This window comes from Bufo gargarizans, chromosome 5, assembly GCF_014858855.1.
Source record: "Bufo gargarizans isolate SCDJY-AF-19 chromosome 5, ASM1485885v1, whole genome shotgun sequence".
NCBI classification, from domain to species: Eukaryota; Metazoa; Chordata; class Amphibia; order Anura; family Bufonidae; genus Bufo; species Bufo gargarizans.
The window spans coordinates 425,784,672-425,808,135 of record NC_058084.1 but is presented as its reverse complement, the minus strand read 5'-3'; the positions used below and the strand labels follow the sequence as shown (position 1 = coordinate 425,808,135).

Here is a 23,464-nt window from a genome sequence, read left to right as displayed (position 1 = left end):
CTTTAGGGTAACTCCAGCGTCCTGACTTCCCTTTACCCTTAAAGGGATTGTTCTGGCTAGTGGGGGCCCGAAAGGGATATTTCCTTTTGTAGGGTCTCTCTTCTGGGAATCCCTTTTTCTTGTCCGCTGCTTTCTCCAGGATACGGTCTAGGACGGGCCCAAAGACGTATTCCCCTGAGAACGGGATGGAGCAAAGCTTCATCTTTGATGTGTTGTCGCCCGACCAGCTTTTCATCCATAGGGCGCGACGGGCCGCATTGGAGAGTCCCGCGTCCTTTGCGGCGAATCTGACCGATTCCGCTGAGGCGTCAGCCATAAATGCTGTGGCGGATTTTAACAGGGGGAGGGATCTCAAGATCTCATCCCTAGGAGTATTATCTGTGATACGAGATTCCAGTTCCTCTAGCCACAGTTTCATGGATCTTGCCACTGAGGTAGCAGCGATGTTTGTTTTTAAGACAAGCATCGCTGCTTCCCATGATTTTTTTAAGAGGCTATCTGCTTTCCTGTCCATGGGATCACGCAGTTGAGAGGTGTCTTCAAAGGGCAAGGCAGTCTTTTTATTGACCTTTGCGACCTGAATATCAATTTTTGGTGTTTCGCTGAAGATTTTAACTTCGTCCGTGTCGAACAACAGCCGGTTTCTAAAGGACCTGGATACCCCCAACCTTTTTTCTGGGTTGGACCACTCGTCCAGCACCATATCCCGTATGTTCTCATTGATTGGGAACACCCGGGTTTTTTTAACCCTGAGCCTCCCAAACATCTCATCCTGGACTGAGTGTGCTTTAGGGGTTTCTTCGACCCCCATAGTGGCCCGGACTGCCCTTAATAGGTCAGGCATCTCGTCCAAGGAGAAGCAGAATCTTTGTTCTGATTCTGGAGTCTCAAGATCAGAGAAGACCACCTCGTCCTCCCGTGTTCTGGAGGACGAGGCCTCCTCCTCTAGAATCTCTGGATCAGATAGAGAAGGGGATGGGCCCCTATGTCTTTTTGAAGGGGGTTCATCCCTGGGTAAAGGTATCTGAGATAAGGAGGTTTTGACTTCCTCATGGATCATGGACCTTAGATCTTTAAGGAAAGAAGGCTGTTCCTCGGCAATCACATTAGATATGCAGTCCTTACAGAGTTTTTTACGATAGTCGTCCGGTAGCCGTTTGAGGCAGGACACACATTTGGACTGTTTTTTGATCTTTCTCTGAGCCTCCTTAGTGACCTGGGGAGAACAACCCTAATTAGCTATGGTAAGTACACATGCTAACAGCAGGATATAGCCCCAAGCCAGAGATGTGGAGGAGGAGGAACAAGTAACCTGGTACAGTGTATAGACAAGTACAGGGTAAGAAAAAAAAGCGCTTCCCCACAGGGGACTTACTACAGGCGGCACAGAAGGGTCTCCAGGGGAGCGGGGTTCAGCCGACATGACTGCACACTGGCTCCGGTACACTGACAATCGGCGCTGCTGCGCGCGAAAATTTGAACTCGGAGACGCCTCTGAATGTCGTCACTTCCTTTCGGCACCCGGAAGTGACGACGGCCGTTATCCTGAAGCGCTTAGGCGCGCACCCGGCGATAGCCAAACAGGCCCGGCGGGAGATCGCGACCGGGAGCAGGCTCACATATAATAATGGAGCGAGGCCTCCCTCCTTCGCCCCTGCCCAGCGTTAGTACGGAGACCGCAGGAGGGCAGGGGGAACACCCGGTAGGTGTCAGGAAGTTCTGCTTACATCTTCATCTCCCCGCAGGGAGACTCTCTCTGCCCCTGTCCTCTGTAGGGACAGGAAACACTGGTGTTGGTGGTGGGAGGGGGGGATTTAAACCCTCTCTCTGTTCCTGCCCCTACAGAGGTCAGGGGTCAATCTCCTTGTAGCCGTTGTGGTGATGAAGTGGAAAATATATTTTGAACCAAAAGGTGCGCTCACAGCAGTATTCATATGTAAAGTGTAGGCATGGGAGCTTTGTTTAAGTATTGCAATCCTCTGCAGCAGTATCGCAATCCACTGTAGTACTTACTATGAATCTATCGTAGCAGGCAGGTCGGCCGGCAGCGTAATGTCACTCACTTCATCAATAAAGTGGGAGGGGCATGTGCGGGACGAAGTGAGTGACTGGCCAGCCTCCCTGCTACGGTAGTTTCATAGTGAGTACTACAGTGGATTGCGATACTGCTGCAGAGGATTGCAATACTTAAACAAAGCTCCGATGCCTACAATAAAATAAGAAAATGTCCTGGTCATTAAGGGGTTAATGACCATTACAGCGATACCATTCAAATCAATGGGATGCCTTTATAATGCAGGAGAGGACGGGTCCTCCAGAGCGAGAGATGCTCTTTGTAACTGCCCTCCAGTCCAGACCAAGTTTGTGCTTTGCAAAGAATATACAAACCTTGCGAATATCTACGCAGTTGGTTCTGAAGTCAAACTTTCCATAAAATTCCAAGAATTCAACAAGAAGTGTATCTACAAAAACATAGAAATACAAGTTTATCATTAAGACATGGTTTACATAGTTTAATAAAACTGGGAATGTTCACATATTTTCTAAGAATCATCTTTCCAACATACATGAATCACCTTCAGCACCTACTGTAGATAGCAGCTGGTTCTGAAGGTAGGTGACACAAATAGGAGAGGGGGAGGAGAAGTGCTCATTCCCCTCATACCAGTGCTGACTGCATCTAGGTGGAAGTAAAGCAGGTTTTCCGGTGGCCATAATGGAGCGGTATTCTAGCCACAATACCTGGACCTCTTGCTGTTCTATGAACCAAACACTGATGAGTCGATGACCATCTTATGGTGATCTAAGTTAACCCCTGATCCCCCCATATAGACTCCCTGATCACCCCCCTGTCATTGATCACCTCCCTGTAAGGCTCCATTCAGACGACCGTATGTGTTTTGCGGATCCGCAAAACACGGACACCGGCAATGTGCGTTCCGCATTTTGCAGATCCGCACATTGCCAGAACTATATAGAAAATGCCTTTTCTTGTCCGCAATTGCGGAAAAGAATAGGACATGTTCTATAGGCTCTACAAAAAACGCAGTGTTCGCCCGATCAGGCCTGATCTTGTGCGCACACTTGCGTTCAGTCCGCCCCACTGCAGTGACAGAATTATTTTTTCTGATCACTGCAAAAACACCGTAAAATCGCTGCGGCGCTATAAAGATCACTTTTGAGGGGCATGGCGAGTTCATAGAAGATTTTTTTTTGTTGGCACAAGTTAGGCTACTTTCACACTAGCGTTCGGGTGTCCGCTTGTGAGCGGAGGCAAGCGGATGTGTCCAGACTTACAATGTAAGTCAATGGGGACGGATCCGTTTGAAGATGACACACTATGGCTCAATCTTCAAACAGATCCGTCCCCCATTGACTTTCAATGTAAAGTCTGGAGGGATCCGTCTGAGGCTACTTTCACACTTAGAATTTTTTTTAACAATATAATGCAGACGGATCCGTTCTGAACGGAGCCACCGTCTGCATTATATGAGCGGCTCCGTCTCAGACGGATCTGCTCTGAACGCAAGTGTGAAAGTAGCCTTAGCGGAAATTCTTTTTTTTTTTTTTTGTTGTTTTTTCTTACAAAGTCTCATATTCCACTAACGTGACAAAAAATAAAATCTTACATGAACTCACCATACTCTTCACGGAATCCAAATGTGTAAAAATGCCCTGTGAAATCCTAAAGGTACTCATTGGAATTTGGGCCCCTTTGCGCATCTTGGCTGCAAAAAAGTGTCACACATGTGGTATCGCCGTACTCCGGAGAAGTAGGGCATTGTGGTTTGGGGTGTAGTTTTACATATACCCATGCTGGGTAAGATAAATATCTCAGTAAATTGACAACTTTGTATAAATTTACAGAGATATTTCTCACACACAGTATGGGTATATGTAAAAATACACCCCAAAACACATTCCCGAACTTCTCCCGAGTACGGCGATACCACATGTGTGACACTTTTTTTGCAGCCTAGGTACGCAAAGGGGCCCAAATTCCAATGAGTACCTTTTAGGAGGGCATTTTTAGACATTTGGATTCCAGACTTCTCACGCATTAGGGCCCCTAAAATGCCAGGGCAGTATAAATACCCCACAAGTGACCCCATTTTGGAAAGAAGACACCCCAAGGTATTCTGTGAGGGGCATGGCGAGTTCATGTAAAATTTTATTTTTTGTTTAAGTTAGTGGAATATGAGACTTTGTAAGAAAAAAAAGAAAAAAACAAAACAAAAACATTTTCCGCTAACTTGTGCCCAAAAAAAAAAAAACTTCTATGAACTCGCCATGCCCCTCACAGAATACCTCGGGGTGTCTTCTTTCCAAAATGGGGTCACTTGTGGGGTATTTATACTGCCCTGGCATTTTAGGGGCCCTAAAGCGCGAGAAGTAGTTTGGAATCCAAATGCCTAGAAATGCCCTCCTAAAAAGGTACTCATTGGAATTTGGGCCCTTTTGCGCACCTAGGCTGCAAAATAGTGTCACACATGTGGTATCGCCGTACTCAGGAGAAGTAGGGCAATGTGGTTTGGGGTGTATTTTTACATATACCCATGCTGGGTGAGAAATATCTCTGTAAAATGCCAACTTTGTATATAAAAAAAAAAAAAAAAAAAAAAAAAAAGGGAAAAGTTGTCTTTTACATGGATATTTATCTCACCCAGCATGGGTATATGTAAAAATACACCCCAAAACACTGTAATGCCGTAGCCATGTTGGTTACTGGCATTACAGTGACACATGGTTAGTCTTAGTCAGGGCGAGCTGCAGCAGAAGGAACAGATAGTGTAGGGACACAAATTATTATTATTATTTTTTTTTTAGGCAGGGTTTAGTGTTGAAAGGTGTTAGAGAGAGAGACCCAAAAGTCCTTTTAAGGACTAGTGTTTTAGCTGTCTGCAATATATATTATTAGCGCAACCTGCGCTAAATTGCGTGCAATTGCTTGGCCGCTGCTGACAGCGACATTACCTGCGCTACTTCTCCTGTATAACGTTTGCGCATCATAAATATCTGACATTCAGTCTAATTTATTCGCGCATAGACTTACAAAATCTGCGCTTCTGTATGTGTGACATACTTGCAAGCATATCTACTATTTTATATGCTCAAGACTTGCAAGCATATCTACTATTTTATATGCTCAAGGCGAGTAGTAAGGGACGGGGAAGTGGCCATTCTGCTGATGTGCACGCAGAGGCCGTGGCTCTGGGCGCGATGAAACTGTTCCTGCTGCCAGAGCACAAGAAACACACTCATCCACGACACCTAGCTTCATGTCCCAGTTTGCAGGGCAGCGCAGGACACCACTCTCGAAGTCACACAAGTGCGACCAGGTGGTGGGTTGGATTGCAGCAGATAATGCTTCCAGTCGGTTAAGCACCACCCTGTCTTCCACAAAGTCCAGTCTCAGTAGCCAAGAGTCTTGTCAATAGAATCCTCACCCTGATCCTTCTTCCTCTCACCATGGAGAGTCTTGGCAAACAAGTGATCCCACACTCGGATATTCAGAGTAGCTCTTTTCATTGCCATTCCTTGATTTGGTCTTCTCACCAAGCCCGCTTGAAGAGGGACATGAGGAGATTCCCAAACTCTTGAGCATCCACAGTCAGAAGATGACGGTGGGGAACGGCAATTAGTGTCTCAAGAGGTTGATGATGATGATGATGATGATGAGACACAGTTGTCAATAAGTGAGGTTCTTGTTAGGTCAACAAGTCAGGAGGATGACCAGAGTGAGAAAGTGGAAGAGAAGGTGGTGGACAATGAAATCACTGATCCAACCTGGGAAGGTGGCAAGCTGAGTGAGGACAGCAGTACAGAGGGGGAGGGATCCGCAGCACCACAACAGGCTGGAAAAGGCAGTGGGGTGGCAAAAGGGAGAAGGCAAGCCACACCAAACAGGCCCGCAACTGTTCCCCAGAGCACCCCCTTGCCAAACTGTTGTAATTCCTACACCGTTCACCTGATTTGGATGTAAATACCCTCAAATTAAAGCTGACAGTCTGCAGTTAAAAGCACATCTTGTTCGTTTCATTTGAAATCCATTGTGGTGGTGTATCGAGCCAAAAATGTTGGAATTGTGTCGATGTCCCAATATTTATGGACCTGACTGTAGGTGGGCCGAACGCCTGGGTCCACAATCAGTGTCTGCAGGTCATACCACTGCCTCCTCTTCCCCTGTGTTACATGCTGGCCAATCCCCTATCCAAGATGCAGGCCCGGATGCCTCCTGCCCTGCAACTGGACCTTCACAAGCACCATCAGCTAGCACATCCACTTCTGTGTCCCAGCGCAGCGTACAGATGTCCATACCCCAGGCCTTTGAACGAAAGCGCAAATACCCAGCCACCCACCCACAAAGCGCACCTTTCCAAATTGCTGGCCCTGGAAATATTGCCATTTAGGCTTGTGGACACTGAGGCTTTCCGCAGCCTGATGGCGGCTGCCATACCTCGTTACTCAGTCCCCAGCCGCCACTATTTTTCCCGGTGTGCCGTCCCACCTTATACCAGCATGTGTCCTAACATCACCCGTGCCCTGACCAATGCAATTATTGGGAAGGTCCACTTAACGACTGACACATGGACAAGTGCTTTTGGCCAGGGACGTTACATTTCCCTGACGGCACACTGGGTGAACGTTGCGGAGGTCGGGAGCGAGTCGTACCCTGGGATGGCACAGGTGCTACCGACAAGGATTGCGGGCCCTACTTCCATCAGGATTTCCGTCATCACCTACATTAGAGGCTGCAACCCCCCCTTCTCCTCTGAATTATAATTTTGCAGCACCAGTCAGACATCAGTCAGTAGCTGGAAGCACTGTAGCACAGCAGTGAGGAAGCGGCAACAGGCTGTGCTGAAACTAATTTGCTTAAGTGACAAACAGCACACCACCGCAGAGCTGTGGCAGGGTATAAGGAACCAGACTGAGCTGTGGCTCCTGCCACTCACCCTTCAACCAGGCATGGTTGTGTCTGATAATGGCCGTAACTTGGTGGTGGCTTTGGAGCCCGGCAAGCTCACACACATACCGTGCCTAGCCCACGTGTTCAGCAGTTTCTCAAAACCTACCCCATTTTTCCTGAGCTACTAGCGAAGGTGGGCAGCGTGTGTGCCCATTTCTGCAAGACATCGACAGCTTCCGGCGGTCTGGCAACGCTGCAGCAGCGCTTGCAATTGCCAGCTCACTGACTGTTGTGTGACGTGAGCATGTGCTGGAACTCCACGTTCCACATGTTGGCCAGGCTTTGTGAGCAGCAGAAGGCAGTAGTGGAATACCAGCTGCAACATGGTCGTCGCCTTTCCAGTCAGCTTCCGCTCTTCACAAGCGACGAGTGGGCATGGATGTCTGACCTCTGAGGTTTTACGCAACTTTGAGGAATCAACACAGATGGTGAGCGGCAATGCTACTATTATCAGCGTAACCATCACACTTCTGTGTCTACTGAAAGCTCGTTGCTCACAATGAAGGCGGACGCTTTGCATGTGGAAGAGGTGGAAATGGCCAGACCACCCTCAGTTCGTCTTCTCAGTGCGAATTGGATGATGAGGAGGAGGAGGAGGAGGAGCAGGAGACTGTTGCCTCCTCTACAGAGGGTAGTACCCATAGCAGGTTTATTCCATCTGTTCAGTGTGGATGGGCCTAAGAGCAGGAAGAGGATGAGGAGATTGAGAGTCATCCTCCTGATGAGGACAGCAAAGTCTTGTCTGTTGGGACTCTAGCACACATGGCTGACTTTATGTTATGCTGCCTTTCCCATGACCCTCGTGTTATACGCATTTTGGCCAACACCGATTACTGGTTGTTCACCCTTCTCGACCCCCGCTACAAAGAGAACTTCTCATGTCCCATTCCTGTGGTGGAGAGGACTAGCAAAATGGTGCAATACCAGAAGGTCCTTGTGGAAAAATTGCTCCAAAAATTTCCAGCTGACAACGCTGGCGGCAGAATACATAGTTTCTTGGGAAACCGAGGAGGGGAACACACAGCAGTTCCAACAGAGGCAGGGCAACACTCTCCAAGGCCTGGGACAGTTTCATGACACCCCGCCAGCACCCTCACCCTGATGTGACACTAGGCCGCGCAAGGAGGGAAAAGTTTTGGAAGATGGTGAAGGAGTACATAGCAGACCGTCCTTAGTGATCCCTCTGTGCCTTACAACTATTGGGTGTCCGAGCAGGACACGTGGCACGAACTGGCTCTCTACACCTTGGACATGCTGGCCTGCCCAACCACCAGCATTTTGTCAGAGCGGGTATTTAGCGCTGCTGGGGGCATACAAACTGATAAGCGCATCCACCTGTCAACTGAAAATGCTGACCGGTTGACTCTTATGAAAATGAACAAGGCCTGGATTGCCCCTGACTTCTCTACTCCACCAAAGGAAAGCAGCTGAACATAAAGGCACTTTCAATGTGGCTTTTATGGTGTATACACCGTATTCCCATGCACCCATTCCATCACAAAAAAGGGTATATGGTTCAATCTTCCTTTTTTCGTCCTCCTCCTCCTCCATCATATCAACATGCTTGATGGGCTGCCCTCACCCCTAATGTTTTAGATCAGGCATCCTCAAACTGCGGCCCTCCAGCTGTTTTAAAACTACAACTCCCACAATGCCCTGCTGTAGGCTGATACCTAAAGGGTGTTCAGGCATGCTGGGAGTTATAGTTTAGCAACAGCTGGAGGGCCGCAGTTTGAGGATGCCTGTTTTAGATGGTCAGCTCAGCAGCAGACCCTCTCCCCTAATGTTTTAGAGGGTCACCAGCAGTTCCTTGCTCCTAATGTTTATGAGGGTCACCAGCAGGCCATCAATTATAATTTTTCAAGGGTATGTATGATGCTCTCCTTTATGTGTAATAAAGGGTGTATTGGAGTGCCGGTTTCTTGTAATTTTTTGGCAGCCCTTTCCCTTAGTGCATAGGCTTTATGAGTGTAGGAGTCCCACTACCTGAACAATTGTACCACAATGTGAATGAGGCCCTCCTCTATGTGATATACAGGTTGTATCGGAGTGCCTCTTCCTTGTAATTTTTGGCAGCACTTGCACTTTATATACAAAAAAAATATACAGGAAAGAATGTTTCCTAACAATTTTTCCTCTAAAATAGATTTTATCCTCAGTTTTGTGCGTATTGTCAGTCTGTAAAAGTGGCGTACTACTCGGACAACATCGTTCCCAGCAGCGACCTGTGAGTCCAAGATGCATCCAGACATCCTCCCCATGCTGTTCCAGAACCATTTCAGTGATGTTTCCATCAATTTCTGACCTTTTCCTATGAAGGATGGGAACTTAAGTCCAATAAATTAGAAGGAAAGGTCTTCTCTTCTTCGTGTCTAGTATTGGAGCTCAGCTCTATTCAAGAAAACGAGGCTGAGGAGTCATACCTAACACAACCTACAGACAAGGTGCTGTTTTTTGAATACATAAGAGATTTCTTTTTTTACCCCCTTTGGTTATACAGAACTGTATTAAAGTTAGTATCACTAGTTTGCACTGTAACTATCATCAAGGTGGTAATTATAAATGTAAGGGTCATACACCCTCATCTGCTTATACATCCGACTTACCAAGTGAGTCTGTGCTTGCAGATTGTTTAATTTTGTTAATATCTCCCACAAATGTGCAGTCGTTGCCATCAATGATAATTTTTTCTTTTTTACCTGAAAATAAAATTGCAGGAGTTCAGTATTGCTTTAAATAGCCCTAAAGAAGGGGTAAGAGGGGACGCCATGCGCAGACCGAAAAAAAAAAGTGGAAAAAATAAATAAAATGAAGGATCCGTCCGGATCCGTTTTGCCGGATGGCACCGGAAAGACGGATCCGGCATTTCAATGCATTTTTTTGGCAGATCAGGCATTTTTAAGACTGATTAGGATCCTGATCAGTCTTACTAATGCCATCGGTTGGCATATGTTTTGCCGGATCATGCTTGCCGGATCATTCTGCCGCAAGTGTGAAAGTAGCCTTATTTTAGCAATAGTAGGGGGGTTGGTCATATCCAGTCAACCAAATATTGTGGTATATCCTACTGTTTCCAGAACCAATCATTTTCAGAGAGGCCAACCAACAATCTAATAATATATGTGGGAAGCTCCTGATCAGATGCTTGAATCTCCATTTGTTACCCCAGAAGAGAAGTCTCCACCTTTCTCCTCTTCTCTACTGAAAACACATACACGCTCAGCCGGCCCGAGCAGGTATGTGTATGGGGGTGCTGGAAGAGACAGCCATCAGCCAAAGGGAGCATGTCTGGTCTATACACACTCCTTTTTTTAATTATACTGGGGCAGCGTATATCTGTTGGAATTGTTGAACAGTATTTAGGTCAGAAAAACCTGGGTGATCTGTCCTTTACTTACCTACCCACATTTCTGGGAAGCACCAGAGACACTTACATATATGTGTGTACATACTAAGCAGCTATTTTTTTTATGATTTACACTTTGTTTACTGCTCCTTTTTGCGTAGTTTAGAGGACAAGGATCAGGCGCCCCCCGTGGCTCTTGTCCATTTGAACTGTTGTATAATTGAATCCTATCTCTGGGCTGTTCCACAAGAATGGACTTTGCAGACGGGGCCTGGAAAGCTGTCACTTTCTTTTAAAATATAGGCTGACATGTGACGCACTGAATTCACAGTGTGCAATACCCAGCGTCCAGATACTGGAGAAATGTAACAACTACTTCTGACATCTACACAATATATACAGCTGCATAATACATATAAAACATAATATAAAGCGTTGCTTTCACAGAAAGAAAGCTGCACACACTGAGCTACTATAACCTTTCACAAGGCTCCCCAACACATCTGTTACAGGGGCGCAGTAATACTAATGTAATAAAGGAGGACCCTAAATCAGAAGCACATAGCTTCCCAATACATCCATCCTTTTCAACCAATTTCATTTTGCTTGAATGCATCTAAAAATGAAGAAACTACATCTTGCTTATAAACCAAACAGGCGCTTCCACTAATTCAGTAAATCCATAATATTATAAGAGTAAATAATTTAATAATTAAAGGTTATGTACACCTTTGGGGACAATTTTTATTTATTTTTTATGATTGAATTTTACTCATTTGGGGATAAAAATCATTTTTTTCAATTCGTCTTTATTAAAAATATTGAGCCGTTCTGTCACAAAGGGTTAACTGTTTTTCTAGCTGTGTGCATCGTACTTACTTTGTGCCGGTCATCTAATAACACTTATCTCTAAATTAAAAGGATGTATTAGACACCCCAATGCCGCAGACGATTGTCGGGAGGGAAGTGTTCCCTGTTGGCAATCCCCAGATGGCTAGCGCAGGAAACCCCTGCTATTACATGCAGTAATGTCCTCCGTGGCATGGGGAGGAGCGATCACTATGCCATCGCTTGTCCCCATGCAGGGCAGTGGTGTGCCGGCGGCTGATCGCTATTACACAGCACGATCTGCCGCCGAAACCATTGTGATTTTTAAGCATGCTGGAGGCAGTATTAAACTGTCAGAGGATAGCTAATGAGCGTTCAAAGAAACGTTTGTTAGTGATCATCTGCCAGAAAATCTGCCAGTCTAATAAATCCTTAAGATGTCAAACACTTATTTAAGCCATCTTATTTCAGTAAAATAAAGATTGAGCTTTGATGAGTGTTTATAATGTCAGAAAGCAGAGATAAGGAGCCTGTCAGCTCCCTGTCTGATGGAGCAGACAGAAAATACAGATCCTGCTAGTAGATCATCTCAGCCCTGTACACAGAAAAGGACTCCATATTTTTAATAAAGACCAATTGAAAAAAATGATTTTTAGCTCATAATGAGTACAATTGACTAACAAAATTGCCCCCAAAAGGTGTATATAGCTTTTAAAACGCACTACGCATTTTGGAGGTCAATACTCAGATACAACCTGTACCTGAAGAAAAGGTCAGATCAACACTGAAACACACAGTGGGGGGCATTTATCCAAACTGGTGCTAAGGAACACTGGCTTAATTATCAGATTCCACCTTTCATTTTTCTCCTTTGGAGAATGAAAGGATCAATCTGATTGGTTGCTTTGGGCACCTAAGTCAGTGTTCTTTAGCCCAAGTTCTGATAAGTGTCCCCACTGAATTTTACATAAATTACTATAATTTTCTTAGGGTCGTGGACTTAATGGCTCCATGGCAGCGCCTGTTGGACCCTGCTTTTTGCACCTTTGTGGATACGTAAAACAAAAGGACATTTACCATGGACGCATTATCTTTTGGAAAAAAAGGCATAAAAAAAAAAAAAAATCTATAAAATAAATGCATTTTTTTTTTTACCTGCAAGACTTTTCAGGTGATCAAGTGTTGGAATAACAGGAGGGTTTCTCTTCTGTAAGAAGAATAAGACCATCATGGTGAGGGAGAAATTTGTGATCCACTGTCCAGGAATGCAGCTAGTGATCCCCTGGACACGAGCCCAGCATCTCAACGCAAACACCAGAGCTCGCACTCTGTGGTCCAGGTTACCGTATATGTACAAAAGCTCAGAGCTCCTGAGTGCAATTCTAGAACGCAAAGAAAGGATTAGGTTAAAGCAAAATGCATGCCCTTTGAAAAAAAAATATATATTATGTTCCGTGTCACGTGTTTTACTCACATAATCAGCAATGATAACAAAGAAAGGAAATTCTAATTGTATCTTAATAATGAAGTTCTCCAAAATATCCAGCAGAGGGACCCACCTGCTTAGAAATGATTTCTCCTTCACTACAAGGTAATATCTGAATTATGTGAAGGCAAAAATACAAACAAAACTGCACATGTGAACACACCCTAGGGTCCACGTGCTGTTCCACTTCTGCACTTAAATTTAACTCTAGATCAAGCCCATTTTTTCGTTTTTGCATTTTTACAAGATCCATAACTTTTTTTTAATTTTTACTTCACATAGCCACATGAGGGCTAATTTTTTTTTTTGCAGTAGTATACTTTAATGGCACCACTTAATTTATCATGTCTTGTATTTGAAAATGAGAAAAATAAAATAAAATAATTCTGGGTTTAGACATTTTGGCGTTCCTTGTGTGCTAAAAATGACAACACCCTTATTCTCTGGGTCAATAAGATTACGACGATACCATATTTGTATAGGTCTTGTTTTGCTACTTTAAAAAAAAATAAAAAAATTTTTAATTATTTTCTGATAAAAGCCATAACTTTTTAAAATGTCCACCCATGGAGCTGTATTAGGGCTTGTTTTTTGGGCGGCTAGAACTTGGGTACTTTTGATCCCTTGTCCCATTCATCGTAATAGAGATCTATTAGGGTGAATGGGATTTTGACAAGCTCCCTGCTGAGCTGTGCCTTGTGCACGGTAACTGCCTGGAGACCCGCAATTTCACTGTGGGAGCTCCGATCGGAAGGCAGAGGGAGCCGCATCCCCCTGCCTTACCTCACAGATGCCACGATCGCTTCTAAACACAGCATCTGAGGGGTTAAACTAGAGGGTTCGGCATGATCGTCGTTCCCCGTCATTGCAGCAGGCCTCTTTCACATGAATGATACGGATTGTGAGAGGATCTGTTCAGGTAAAAACTGATGGTTTTGCAGACAAGTTCGATCCGTTTTTCTGCAATTGCGTTCAGTCTGGATTGCATGCGTTTTTTTACAGCAGGTGAAAAACTGAAGAATACCACTCTACATCTCCTAGCGACTATCAGTGAAAAGCTGATTGCATCTGGATGCAATCCGTTTTTCACACAAGCCTAATTCACTTCCTATGGAACCAGAGCTGCATGAAAAATGCACAATACAGAACATGCTGCGAATTGTCCTGAATGCAGAAATGAAGCAGGAAAAACAATGCTCATTTACACAGAAGAGGCCTTACACAGCCGGCACCCCCCACATACAGTATGGAGGGGACTCCCCACAGCAGTCCGCCCTATACAAGCCCTCACACATTATCACATACATATAAGCGGTTAAAGGAGTCACTCAGCCAACTTGGCGCTTGCACAATTGATCTGATGAGCTCGGGAAGCTGCATCAGATCCAGTGCTCAACCGCCCAGTCACTGAGCTGACTCGCACATGCACGAGAATACAGGGCTGAACGAGATGTCTATTACAAGGCAGGGGAGAGTGCACAGAGGACATGGGTGTTAGGATAGCGGTGCTCTAAGCCTTCTGGCCCACCCCTTGGCACTCTAAAAATCTAATTAGTATTTTTTTAAATGCCAATTTCTTGAGAACACTGCTACTTAGAAGCATAGGTAAGTTATCATTTTAATCAGCATGCTCAACCCTACCAGGCGGTATGTCTGGTTTATTAAGGTTAATCATGTTGATGCTTTTTAAGGAGAATCTGTCATTGAGGCACAGAAATGAGCAGTTTTTTGTAGCAGCAGCATCATAAAGGGTCTTTTGCTTCTTTTGACCTTTGCACTGCAAAGGCTGAAAGTTGTGGGTAAAACCAGCAGCATAAATTAATATGCTGACAATTAAAAACCTGCAGTTTACATGGCGGATTTCTAAAATCTCATCCATTTTGCAGGTATTGTAACCGAGGTGGATTTTCTGCACAAAATAATAGATAGAAGTATCAGCTCAGAATGCATCAGTTTGGCTCCGTTCCACCTCAATTCCGCTTTGGAGGCTTGCAGCGTTTTGGTGTACCATCTGACAATGCGGAGCCAAACGGATCCGTCCTGACACACAATGCAAGTCAATAGGGGACAGGACCCGTTTTCACTGACAATAGAAAACGGATCCGTCCCCCATTGGACTTTCAATGGTGTTCAAGACGAATCAGTCTTGGCTATGTTAAAGATATACAAACTTATCCGTTCTGAACGGATGCATGCGGTTGTATTATCTGAACGGATGTGTTAGTGCAGATCTATGATGGATCCGCACCAAACGCGAGTGTGAAAGTACTAAATACAGTGGTATTTCTCTGTCAGAAATTAGGCATTTATGCTGTAAAGCCACCGGATCCCATTATAGAGAATGAAAGTCCGACTATGCCCGAAATATGTACTCTGCCGGAGCAGACTACTTAAGACTATTTAAAAAATGTAGCTGTGAACCCAAGCTTTCTCATTATATCTAAACAATGGTCTCTAAAAGGGTTTATTCAGGATTAGAAGCGCATGGTTATTCAGCGACACGCCTGTGCGTGTGTTGTGTCCAGTACTGCAGCTCCACTGAAGTGAGCTGCATTACCACACACAACCTGTGTATAGGTGTGGTGCTGTTTTTAGAAGAAAGCAGCCATGTTTTTTGATTTTGTGACAGGGGCACAATTTTGTTTATAGAGATTATTCGCCCAGCTGTTCAAACACTGAGGATCCAGGCCCTGCTATACATGAAGGTCATGTGCCCACCGTCCTCCATCACCACTGAGGCAAGTGATTGGGAGCTAAAATCTTTTTATTTTTTTTACCCAAAAATTGCATGTCTCAATTTTTTGTCTTTTCAGGTTCTCATCACAGACGATAGGGACATATCGCTAGGGACCCGCACCTATATCGAGAACAGGGCCCCGAAAGTGGTGGAGAGCACACTGTGCATGCGCAGCAGCCCTCCATTCATTTTTTATGGGGCCGCCCAAAGTAGCCGAGCACTGGCTTGGCTATTTGTCGAGCCCATAGAAGTGAATAGGAGCGGTGGCCGGTCATGCGCAGTGCGCTCCTATTCACTTCTACAGGGAGAGCACTTGGTAATGGCTGGACTGGAGTCCTCCAGCACCACCATGCAGGGCTCTGTTCCCGATATAGGTGCAGGTCCCAGCAGTGGGAACCGCACCTATAAGACAATAGGGGCATAGCCTAGCGATATGCTCCCATTGTCTGAGATGAGACAACCTCTTTAAGTTAGTATTCTCTACCCCAAATAAATATGCAACGTCAGGTAAAAATGTTTTTCAGGACATAAATACTGATGTCAAATTGGCAGGGGTCAGACTCCTGGAACCCCTGCTGATCAGCTGTTTTTACTAGCTGCAATACTGGAACTACACAACTGTATACACCATTACTGTAGATCTGCTCCCATGTTAGAAACAGCAAATCAGTGGGGTGCCGAGTAGGAACACCCACCTATTCTATAGTGATGCCCTGTCCTTCAGATAGGTCATCAATGTATATGAAATGTACTTACTTATTGTCAGCCGTAAGGTCACACTGGAGGCCTGAGGACTGGTGGCTAAACCGTACTAGAGGACAGCGTGCGTTTAGAATTTTTTGTACTTCATTACATCCAGGACCAAAACTGTCTATACATTCACCGATGACAGACAGGATCTTCTGTTGTGCCGTTCTCCCCGAGGAAACCCGCCTCATCCAAAACTCTGCAGAGTAAGAGCTCGGAGTCTGTGGACGCATAACAATGGCGGAAAAACATCATCATTATATGTCTGTGTACCTTCAGTTCTGTTAAAGGAGTTGACAAACGTGGGGCTGTTTCTGGGAAAAGCAGTTATTGTAAATCTGGACAACCCACTTAAAGGGAACCTGTCACCTCCTAAAAACATCCCAAGCCAGCAGCAGTACCTGAGAGTAGCCAGCACCATGTTTGTAACGATCATTTTCTTCCTGCAGGCAGATGAAGCAAAAGCTGTAAAACGTTCCTTGATCCCCTGCCCGGCGCGCTTCTCTAGTCAGGCTTGAAGCCAAGGGGGCAGCGGCCTCCTTGCGTCAAGTCACAGTAACCACGCCCCCTTCCCTGCCCCTTCGCTGTGACCGACAGCGCTTATGCAGAGAGTTCAGCTGGCTTTGCCGAACAGCCGGCTGTCAGTCACAGCGAAGGGGCAGGGAAGGGGGCGCGGTTACTGCATCTTGAAGCAAGGAGGCCGCTGCCCCCGTGACTTCAAGCCTGACTAGAGAAGCGCGCCGGGCAGGGGATTAACGAACGTTTTTACAGCTTTTGCTTCATCTGCCTGCAGGAAGAGAATGATTGTTACAAACACGCTGCTGGCTACTCTCAGGTACTGCTGCCGGCTTGGGATGTTTGTTGGAGTGACAGGTTCCCTTTAAAAGGGTTATCCCATGACTGATGTAAAAAAATCAGACATCATAAAGTACATGACAACCTCTTTCTAAAGCCTCATTCACACGTCAGTGTTCCAAAACTCAGCATGTGTGTCAACCTCAGTGATGTGGACAGAGAAATCAGAAGAAGTAAACCGCAGGTGGCATTATACAGATAGATTACGTGTAATAGCTCAGTAGCTATACTAAATATTTAATTACATCCAATTACAAAAATATTCACATCCGGGTGCTGGCTTGAAAACTATAAAATATTTTTCATGGGACATCCTCTTTAATTTACTAACGTCACTGAAGCTGAGATCTGCTACAAAAGTGATACCACATGTAGACTCATCTTCACGATATGAATGGAGATCAAAACATTTATTCACAGTCGGGTTTTGCACATATAAAGCTTTAACAGAAATCTGCTCAAACTGTGATAACACGTTACGACAAACGGTTGGTGGAGCCATGGAGGTCTCCTGACTGTACCCCAAAGTCAGATAGTGGGAGAAGTAAGGATTGGGCAGCTGGATTTCAAGTGCCCGATCCTTTCTAAGGAAGAAGGCACTGATGGAGGTGTCTGGCAGCAGCTTTCTCCCTCCCCATTCAGAATACATACATCCACTGCCAAGCTGAGCATGCATGTGTATGGGGGAGGGAGGTCAAGAGACACAACTGTCTGCCAGCGTTTATCTGATGTGTATGACTGGCCACAGCAATGTAAATAACAGATGCAAGGCTAGGCTTAAGGTGGACTTACAAGTGCTAAGGAGCAGCCGATTATTGGGAAGGAAGCGCTTCTTAGGCCTCTTTCACACTTGCGTTGTCCGGATCCGGCGTGTACTCCACTTGCCGGAATTACACGCCGGATCCGGAAAAACGCAAGTGTACTGAAAGCATTTGAAGACGGATCTGTCTTCAAAATGCTTTCAGTGTTACTATGGCAGCCAGGACGCTATTAAAGTCCTGGTTGCCATAGTAGGAGCGGGGAGCGGGGGAGCGGTATACTTACAGTCCGCGCGGCTCCCGGGGCGCTCCAGAATGACGTCAGAGCGCCCCATGCGCATGGATGACGTGCCATGCGATCACGTCATCCACTCTGGAGCGCCCCGGGAGCCGCACGGACGGTAAGTATGCTGCTCCCCCGCTCCCCGCTACACTTTACCATGGCTGCCAGGACTTTAGCGTCTTGGCAGCCATGGTAACCATTCAGAAAAAGCTAAACGTCGGATCCGGCAATGCGCCGAAACGATGTTTAGCTTAAGGCCGGACCCGGATCAATGCCTTTCAATGGGCATTAATTCCGGATCCGGCCTTGCGGCAAGTCTTCAGGATTTTTGGCCGGTATTTTCTCCGGCCAAAAAAACGTTCCGTCCTGGAACTGAAGACATCCTGATGCATCCTGAACGGATTTCACTCCATTCAGAATGCATTAGGATAAAACTGATCAGGATTCCTCCGGCATAGAGCCCCGACGACGGAACTCTATGCCGGAAGAAAAGAACGCAAGTGTGAAAGAGCCCTTACCGCCGATGAACGTGCATTTCGCTCATTCATTGGGTGATCAGCTGCACCTTTAGACGGGCAGAAGTCAGTAACGTCGCGTTTGCAGGAATGTTCAGTGGGATAGTCTCCAGATTATTGGCATGTGTAAATTCACCATTATACTACATTAAGGCATTAAGTAAAATAGAATCATTTCAATCTTTCCAACCAAAGTACGCCTATGTGCACACACAGGTCTGACATTAAGAAACACTGTATACATACATTTTTTGATTTTTGCATTTGCTTCTATGGGCAAAGACTCTTCACATCTTCACGTTCTCATACCCAGACCTCAGAGAATAATTAAAGGGGTTTTGTGGCAAGTTTTCAACTCATTCCCTATTCACAGTCCACCGTCTTACCTTTCCAGTTTTATATCCTTTTATATCCTCCAGATTTAAGAACAAGTCCAAATCACAGCCCATTTTGCCAAAAGAATTGACACTGGACCCGTAGAGATGTACAGTCGCTTCTGGGAAGTAGGCGGTGGCAATGTCACTTATCAAAGAGCTGACCAAGTAGCGGAGCCTGATGCTTTCCTCTGTTAGCTGGAGCTCATCTAGGAGCATCTGTGCCTGGTCTTCTATCTGATTGATGGGACAATATTAAGGAAAGTTAGCGGAATGAAACAAACAGTTCTCCAAGTGCAGGGGGCAGCAGGGCCGTCTACAGATGTAGATACTGCATCTCAGCTCTACGTTTGGTGTATACAGAGAAAAGCTCCCGGCATACACATCAAAAGTACCTATATGTTCACTCAGTGGAGGCCACATGACTGGCCTTTTTGCCTGCATTAGTGTGTTAAATGTCTGCTAACCTTTTTTCTGTTTAGTCTGTACTGTTCTATACCGTGGGCCACTGCAAAAAGTATGAAGTATTATACACTGAAGTCAACGGCAACGTATGCCTACGCAGCGTCATACATTGGTGCCTTCCATCAGGAAATGTCTTATTAATGCTTCCGCTGAAAGGCTTGAACGCAGTCTGCACAGAGCCCAAGATTGTTGGTGGAAGAAAAAAAAAATCTCTGGATTTGCAAAAAAGGTCTACAGCCAGCTTTAGAGATTGTGTACTGGCATCTCCTCACATGTCTGTGTATTCCCATAAAATAACACTGACCGGGTGCTCGCCGTCTGTTCATGCACTCGTTTTTTGCGATGTGGAGGCACGGACAGAAAACCCACAGAAGCACAGCACAGAAATGTTTTTTCCCAATAATCTGCCCGACAATCGGACCATATAAATCCACCATTATCCTGTCTGTACTGATATCACCTCTGTGTACAGATCAGCAGGTAACTGCCGAAAAGTGATCTGTATAGGCCAAGAAGTGGCGCCTATTATTCTTCTTAGCAACCAGCGTGAAAGCGGCAGGAATTTATGTTTTGTTTTTTTTAATATAGACAGACATGGAAAATTTTAAAAAAACATTTTTTTTTAAATATGTTAAACATAAAAACAAGATTTAAACAATAGGTAATTTCCCTTGACACATTCCTTTTATTAAAAAGGTAAGGAAATAAAACACCTAAGAACTTTGCTTAAAGGGCATCTGTCAGCAGATTTGTCCCTATGACACTGTCTGACCTGTTACATGTGCACTTGGCAGCTGAAGGCATCTGTGTTGGTCCCATGTTCATATGTGCCCACATTGCTGAGAAAAATGAAGTTTTATTATAAGCAAATGAGCTTCTAGGAGCAACGGGGGCGTTGTCGTTACACCTAGAGGCTTTGCTTTGTCTGCAACTCCCGTGCCCTCTGCACTTTGACAGGACCAGGCAGTTCAAACGTCTTCACGCCTGCCTGGCCCTGTCAATCAAGGTGCAGAGGGCATGAAGTTGCAGAGAGAGCAGAGCCTGTAGGTGTAACAGCAACACCCTCATTGCTTCTAGAGGCTCATTTGCATATATGAAAAAATTGGATTTTTGTACTCACCGTAAAATCCCTTTCTTGTTCTATGCATTGGGGGACAGAGCACCATGGGTATATGACACTAGAAAAAGAAAAGTGTTGGCTCCGCTCAGGTGGGTTATACCCTTTCCACAGCCACTAGGCTAATAGCAGTAGGAGAGAGTAACAAAAGCAGGAACCAAGATGTCCTGGCCCGGGAAAGGAAACGAGAGCAGCAGCCAGGTGACAGAAAGAAAAATGAAAACAGAGGGTGGGATCTGTGTCCCTCAATGCATCGAACGAGAAAGGGATTTTATGGTGAGGAGTACAAAAATCCAAATTTTCTCATTAATTGCATTGGGGGACACAGCACTGTGGGACGTCCCAAGCAGTCCCCGAGGGTGGGAAGAGAACAGTCATGCTAACGGTTGGGTGCACAGGTGCAGAAGAACCAGGTGACAACAGGCCCTGTAGAACCCTAGCATGGAATGGTAGGTAGGAGAACCAAAGAAATGGACCAAGAGGCTCCAGGACCATAAGGAGTCCAAAGACAAAAAAACTTTAAGACTGCCAGGATCCCAAAGACAAGTGCTTGGGGAAAAATATTCCAAATGCAAGAAAGGAGCCAAGGAAAACACCCTGCTCCACCCAAGGCTGGAAAAAAAAAATCCAGGAGAAGGGGAGCAGGGCAAGAAGTCCTGCGCAAGAACAGAGAGTTGAACAAGTACACCCTGGAAAACCAGGGGAAGGAACTGGAAGAATCCCTGCTCCACACTGATAAAACAGGAGCGCAGCACAACCGGAAGGTGTCTGTTGGCAGTGACCTAGCCAAACTGTATACTGAAGAATGCCCTATAAGAGGACAGATCCAACAAGAAAAATAGGATGGTCCCAGAAGGCCAGCAAGAGAACCTGTCAGCGGAGAAAATGTCTGGGAAAAGGGGAAAAATCCTGACCCAAGGAGGGAACCACCTGGCTAAAAGAAGGCCCTGAGGAACACCCAGTTGGCAAAAGGAAGGCAAGTCTGTAAAGCCTAACAGCAAAAGAACCCAACCAGAAAGAGACCTGGCAAGGAAAAACATTCTGATGGTCTCGGACCAAGACACGCCTTGACGTGGCAAACACGCTGTTAAGGCCCAGGAACAGATGCCGGGGTAGAGAGGAAACGGAGGAAGCACTGATCACTGAAGATACTGAGAGAAGGACTAGCAACAGTCACCATGGGAAGAGGGCAAGTCCCCTTCCACTGCAAGCCGGGTGAGAAAAGAGACCCACCCCATGAGAAGGTGAAAACTCTATCCTGCCCAGGAATGCAGCCATCCCCTGTGGAAAAGGGAGTCCCTGGGAATGGCTAGGACAAGGGCACGAAAAGGCATGCTTCCCAGAAAAAGGAGACTAATCAAGCCCCAGAAAAACTGGAATAAAATATTAATGAGTGAAATGAGGGGGCACATTATTCCAAAACTGGAATAAAATATTGCTGCCAAATGTAAGGCCTGAGAGTGCCCAGACCAGAAGAAGGCTCAGGAAAAACGCAGCCAGTAGCAGACCTTGGTAGTACAAGCGAAGACATACCAGAGTAGAGAAGAGAGGACTCTAAACATCATAAGGAGGAGGAGTTACCAAAAAGAGAGATGGCATCGTCTCTCTAATGGCTAAAGTAAAGCAAATTGATAACTGGAGCAACACGCTCCCAGGAACTGGGACCTGAATCTGAGGGGACAGGAAGAGAGGTGAGAATCCCAAGAGGGAAACAAGCTTATAGGAACCCGGGAAACAAATTAACCAAACAGCGCCCAAAAAAGCAACTCTCATACCCAGCACGTGTTCAGAGAGCCATGGGTAACTGCCCCAGAGGAAACTAGGCAGCTAGGTGGACTAAGGATCAGCAGAGTAGGGACCCCAAGCAAGATAATCCAGTCAGAGGCCCAAGTGGGACCCACAGGACTGGGCCACATCAGGAGAAAAATAGCTAGATATCAAGTAAAATGGAATATAGAAACTATAAGGGAAAACTGAGGGACCATGTCCGATACAGGAACCTGTAGAGGAAAAGACACCCCACCTAAGCAGGTGCTCACCAGTCCTGCCACAGCCGAGTTAGAGGGGACGTCCAGAGATGATCCAAAAACTGCCGTAGTGGCTGGTGCTCCCAATGCTGTGTATCCTTGCTGGATAGAGCATCCAGTGGTGATCCAGATACTCTGCCAGGACTGGAGTGTGCAACACTGTGAAAACAAAGCAGAGAGACAGTAACATCCAGGGAATGGGGTAACGCAACTGTTCGGAATACAGCAGTACTTTGTAGGGTTGTCAAATAACACCCATAGGATAATAGCCGACAACCTGCCCAAGGTGGCAGGGGTATGGTTGCCTGGAGAATAGTAGGGCCAAGGGGTCTTGTTAGATAATGCATCAGGCAACATGTAAAAATCATGCCCAGTACAGGGGCAATGAGAGAACTTGGTGCACTCAAATAGGAGCGACAGAGACAGTGCCTAACCTATTCCTGAAAACACCACTAAATGAGGGGCTAATGAGAGGGCCTGGTGCAGGAAGTACTGCACAGGCTGTCAGACATTGCAGCCAGTACTACCATAGAGAATACTCATAACGAGAAGGAATAGGCCTAACAGCTACAGAACCCCGCAATGGTTTAAATACAATGCAGAGAAGCTTGTGGTCTAGTAGGGCTGGAACTGAACAGGCCGGCCTTATACCGGAACTAACAGAGGCACAATTACTCCGCACAAAGAAAGCGGACGAAAAGGTACCAGGTTCACCTTCTGACCGGGATGGTTTGTCAGAAACCGCACCCCGAGATGCTACAAGTACTCCACGAAGGAGGACTGTAATGGAGTGCCAGATGCATACTAGAACCAGAAGGGAGTGATTAATAAAGCGCCTGGGGATGGTACAGTCACCCCGCAAGAAGAGGGAGCAACATGATGAGCGCTCAGCACCCATTGAAACTAGGAAAGGGCCTTGCAGGAGCTGTATAGTCCACAGATTGCACAAACAGGGC

The 23,464-nt window shown here is 45.9% G+C and overlaps 1 protein-coding gene across 1 annotated transcript in view; it reads right to left on the bottom strand.

The window, feature by feature from the left end:
- The window catches only part of LOC122939162 (mitochondrial poly(A) polymerase), a 38,603-nt gene that overhangs the window by 5,548 nt on the left and 9,591 nt on the right, over positions 1–23,464 (bottom strand). Inside the window, exons 4-8 of the mRNA XM_044295164.1 lie at positions 18,912–19,136; positions 16,124–16,335; positions 12,300–12,526; positions 9,577–9,669; positions 2,389–2,462 (exon numbers count right to left, since the gene is read on the bottom strand). Coding sequence (XP_044151099.1) covers positions 2,389–2,462; positions 9,577–9,669; positions 12,300–12,526; positions 16,124–16,335; positions 18,912–19,136 — 831 coding nt within the window. The remainder of the gene's footprint in view (positions 1–2,388; positions 2,463–9,576; positions 9,670–12,299; positions 12,527–16,123; positions 16,336–18,911; positions 19,137–23,464) is intronic.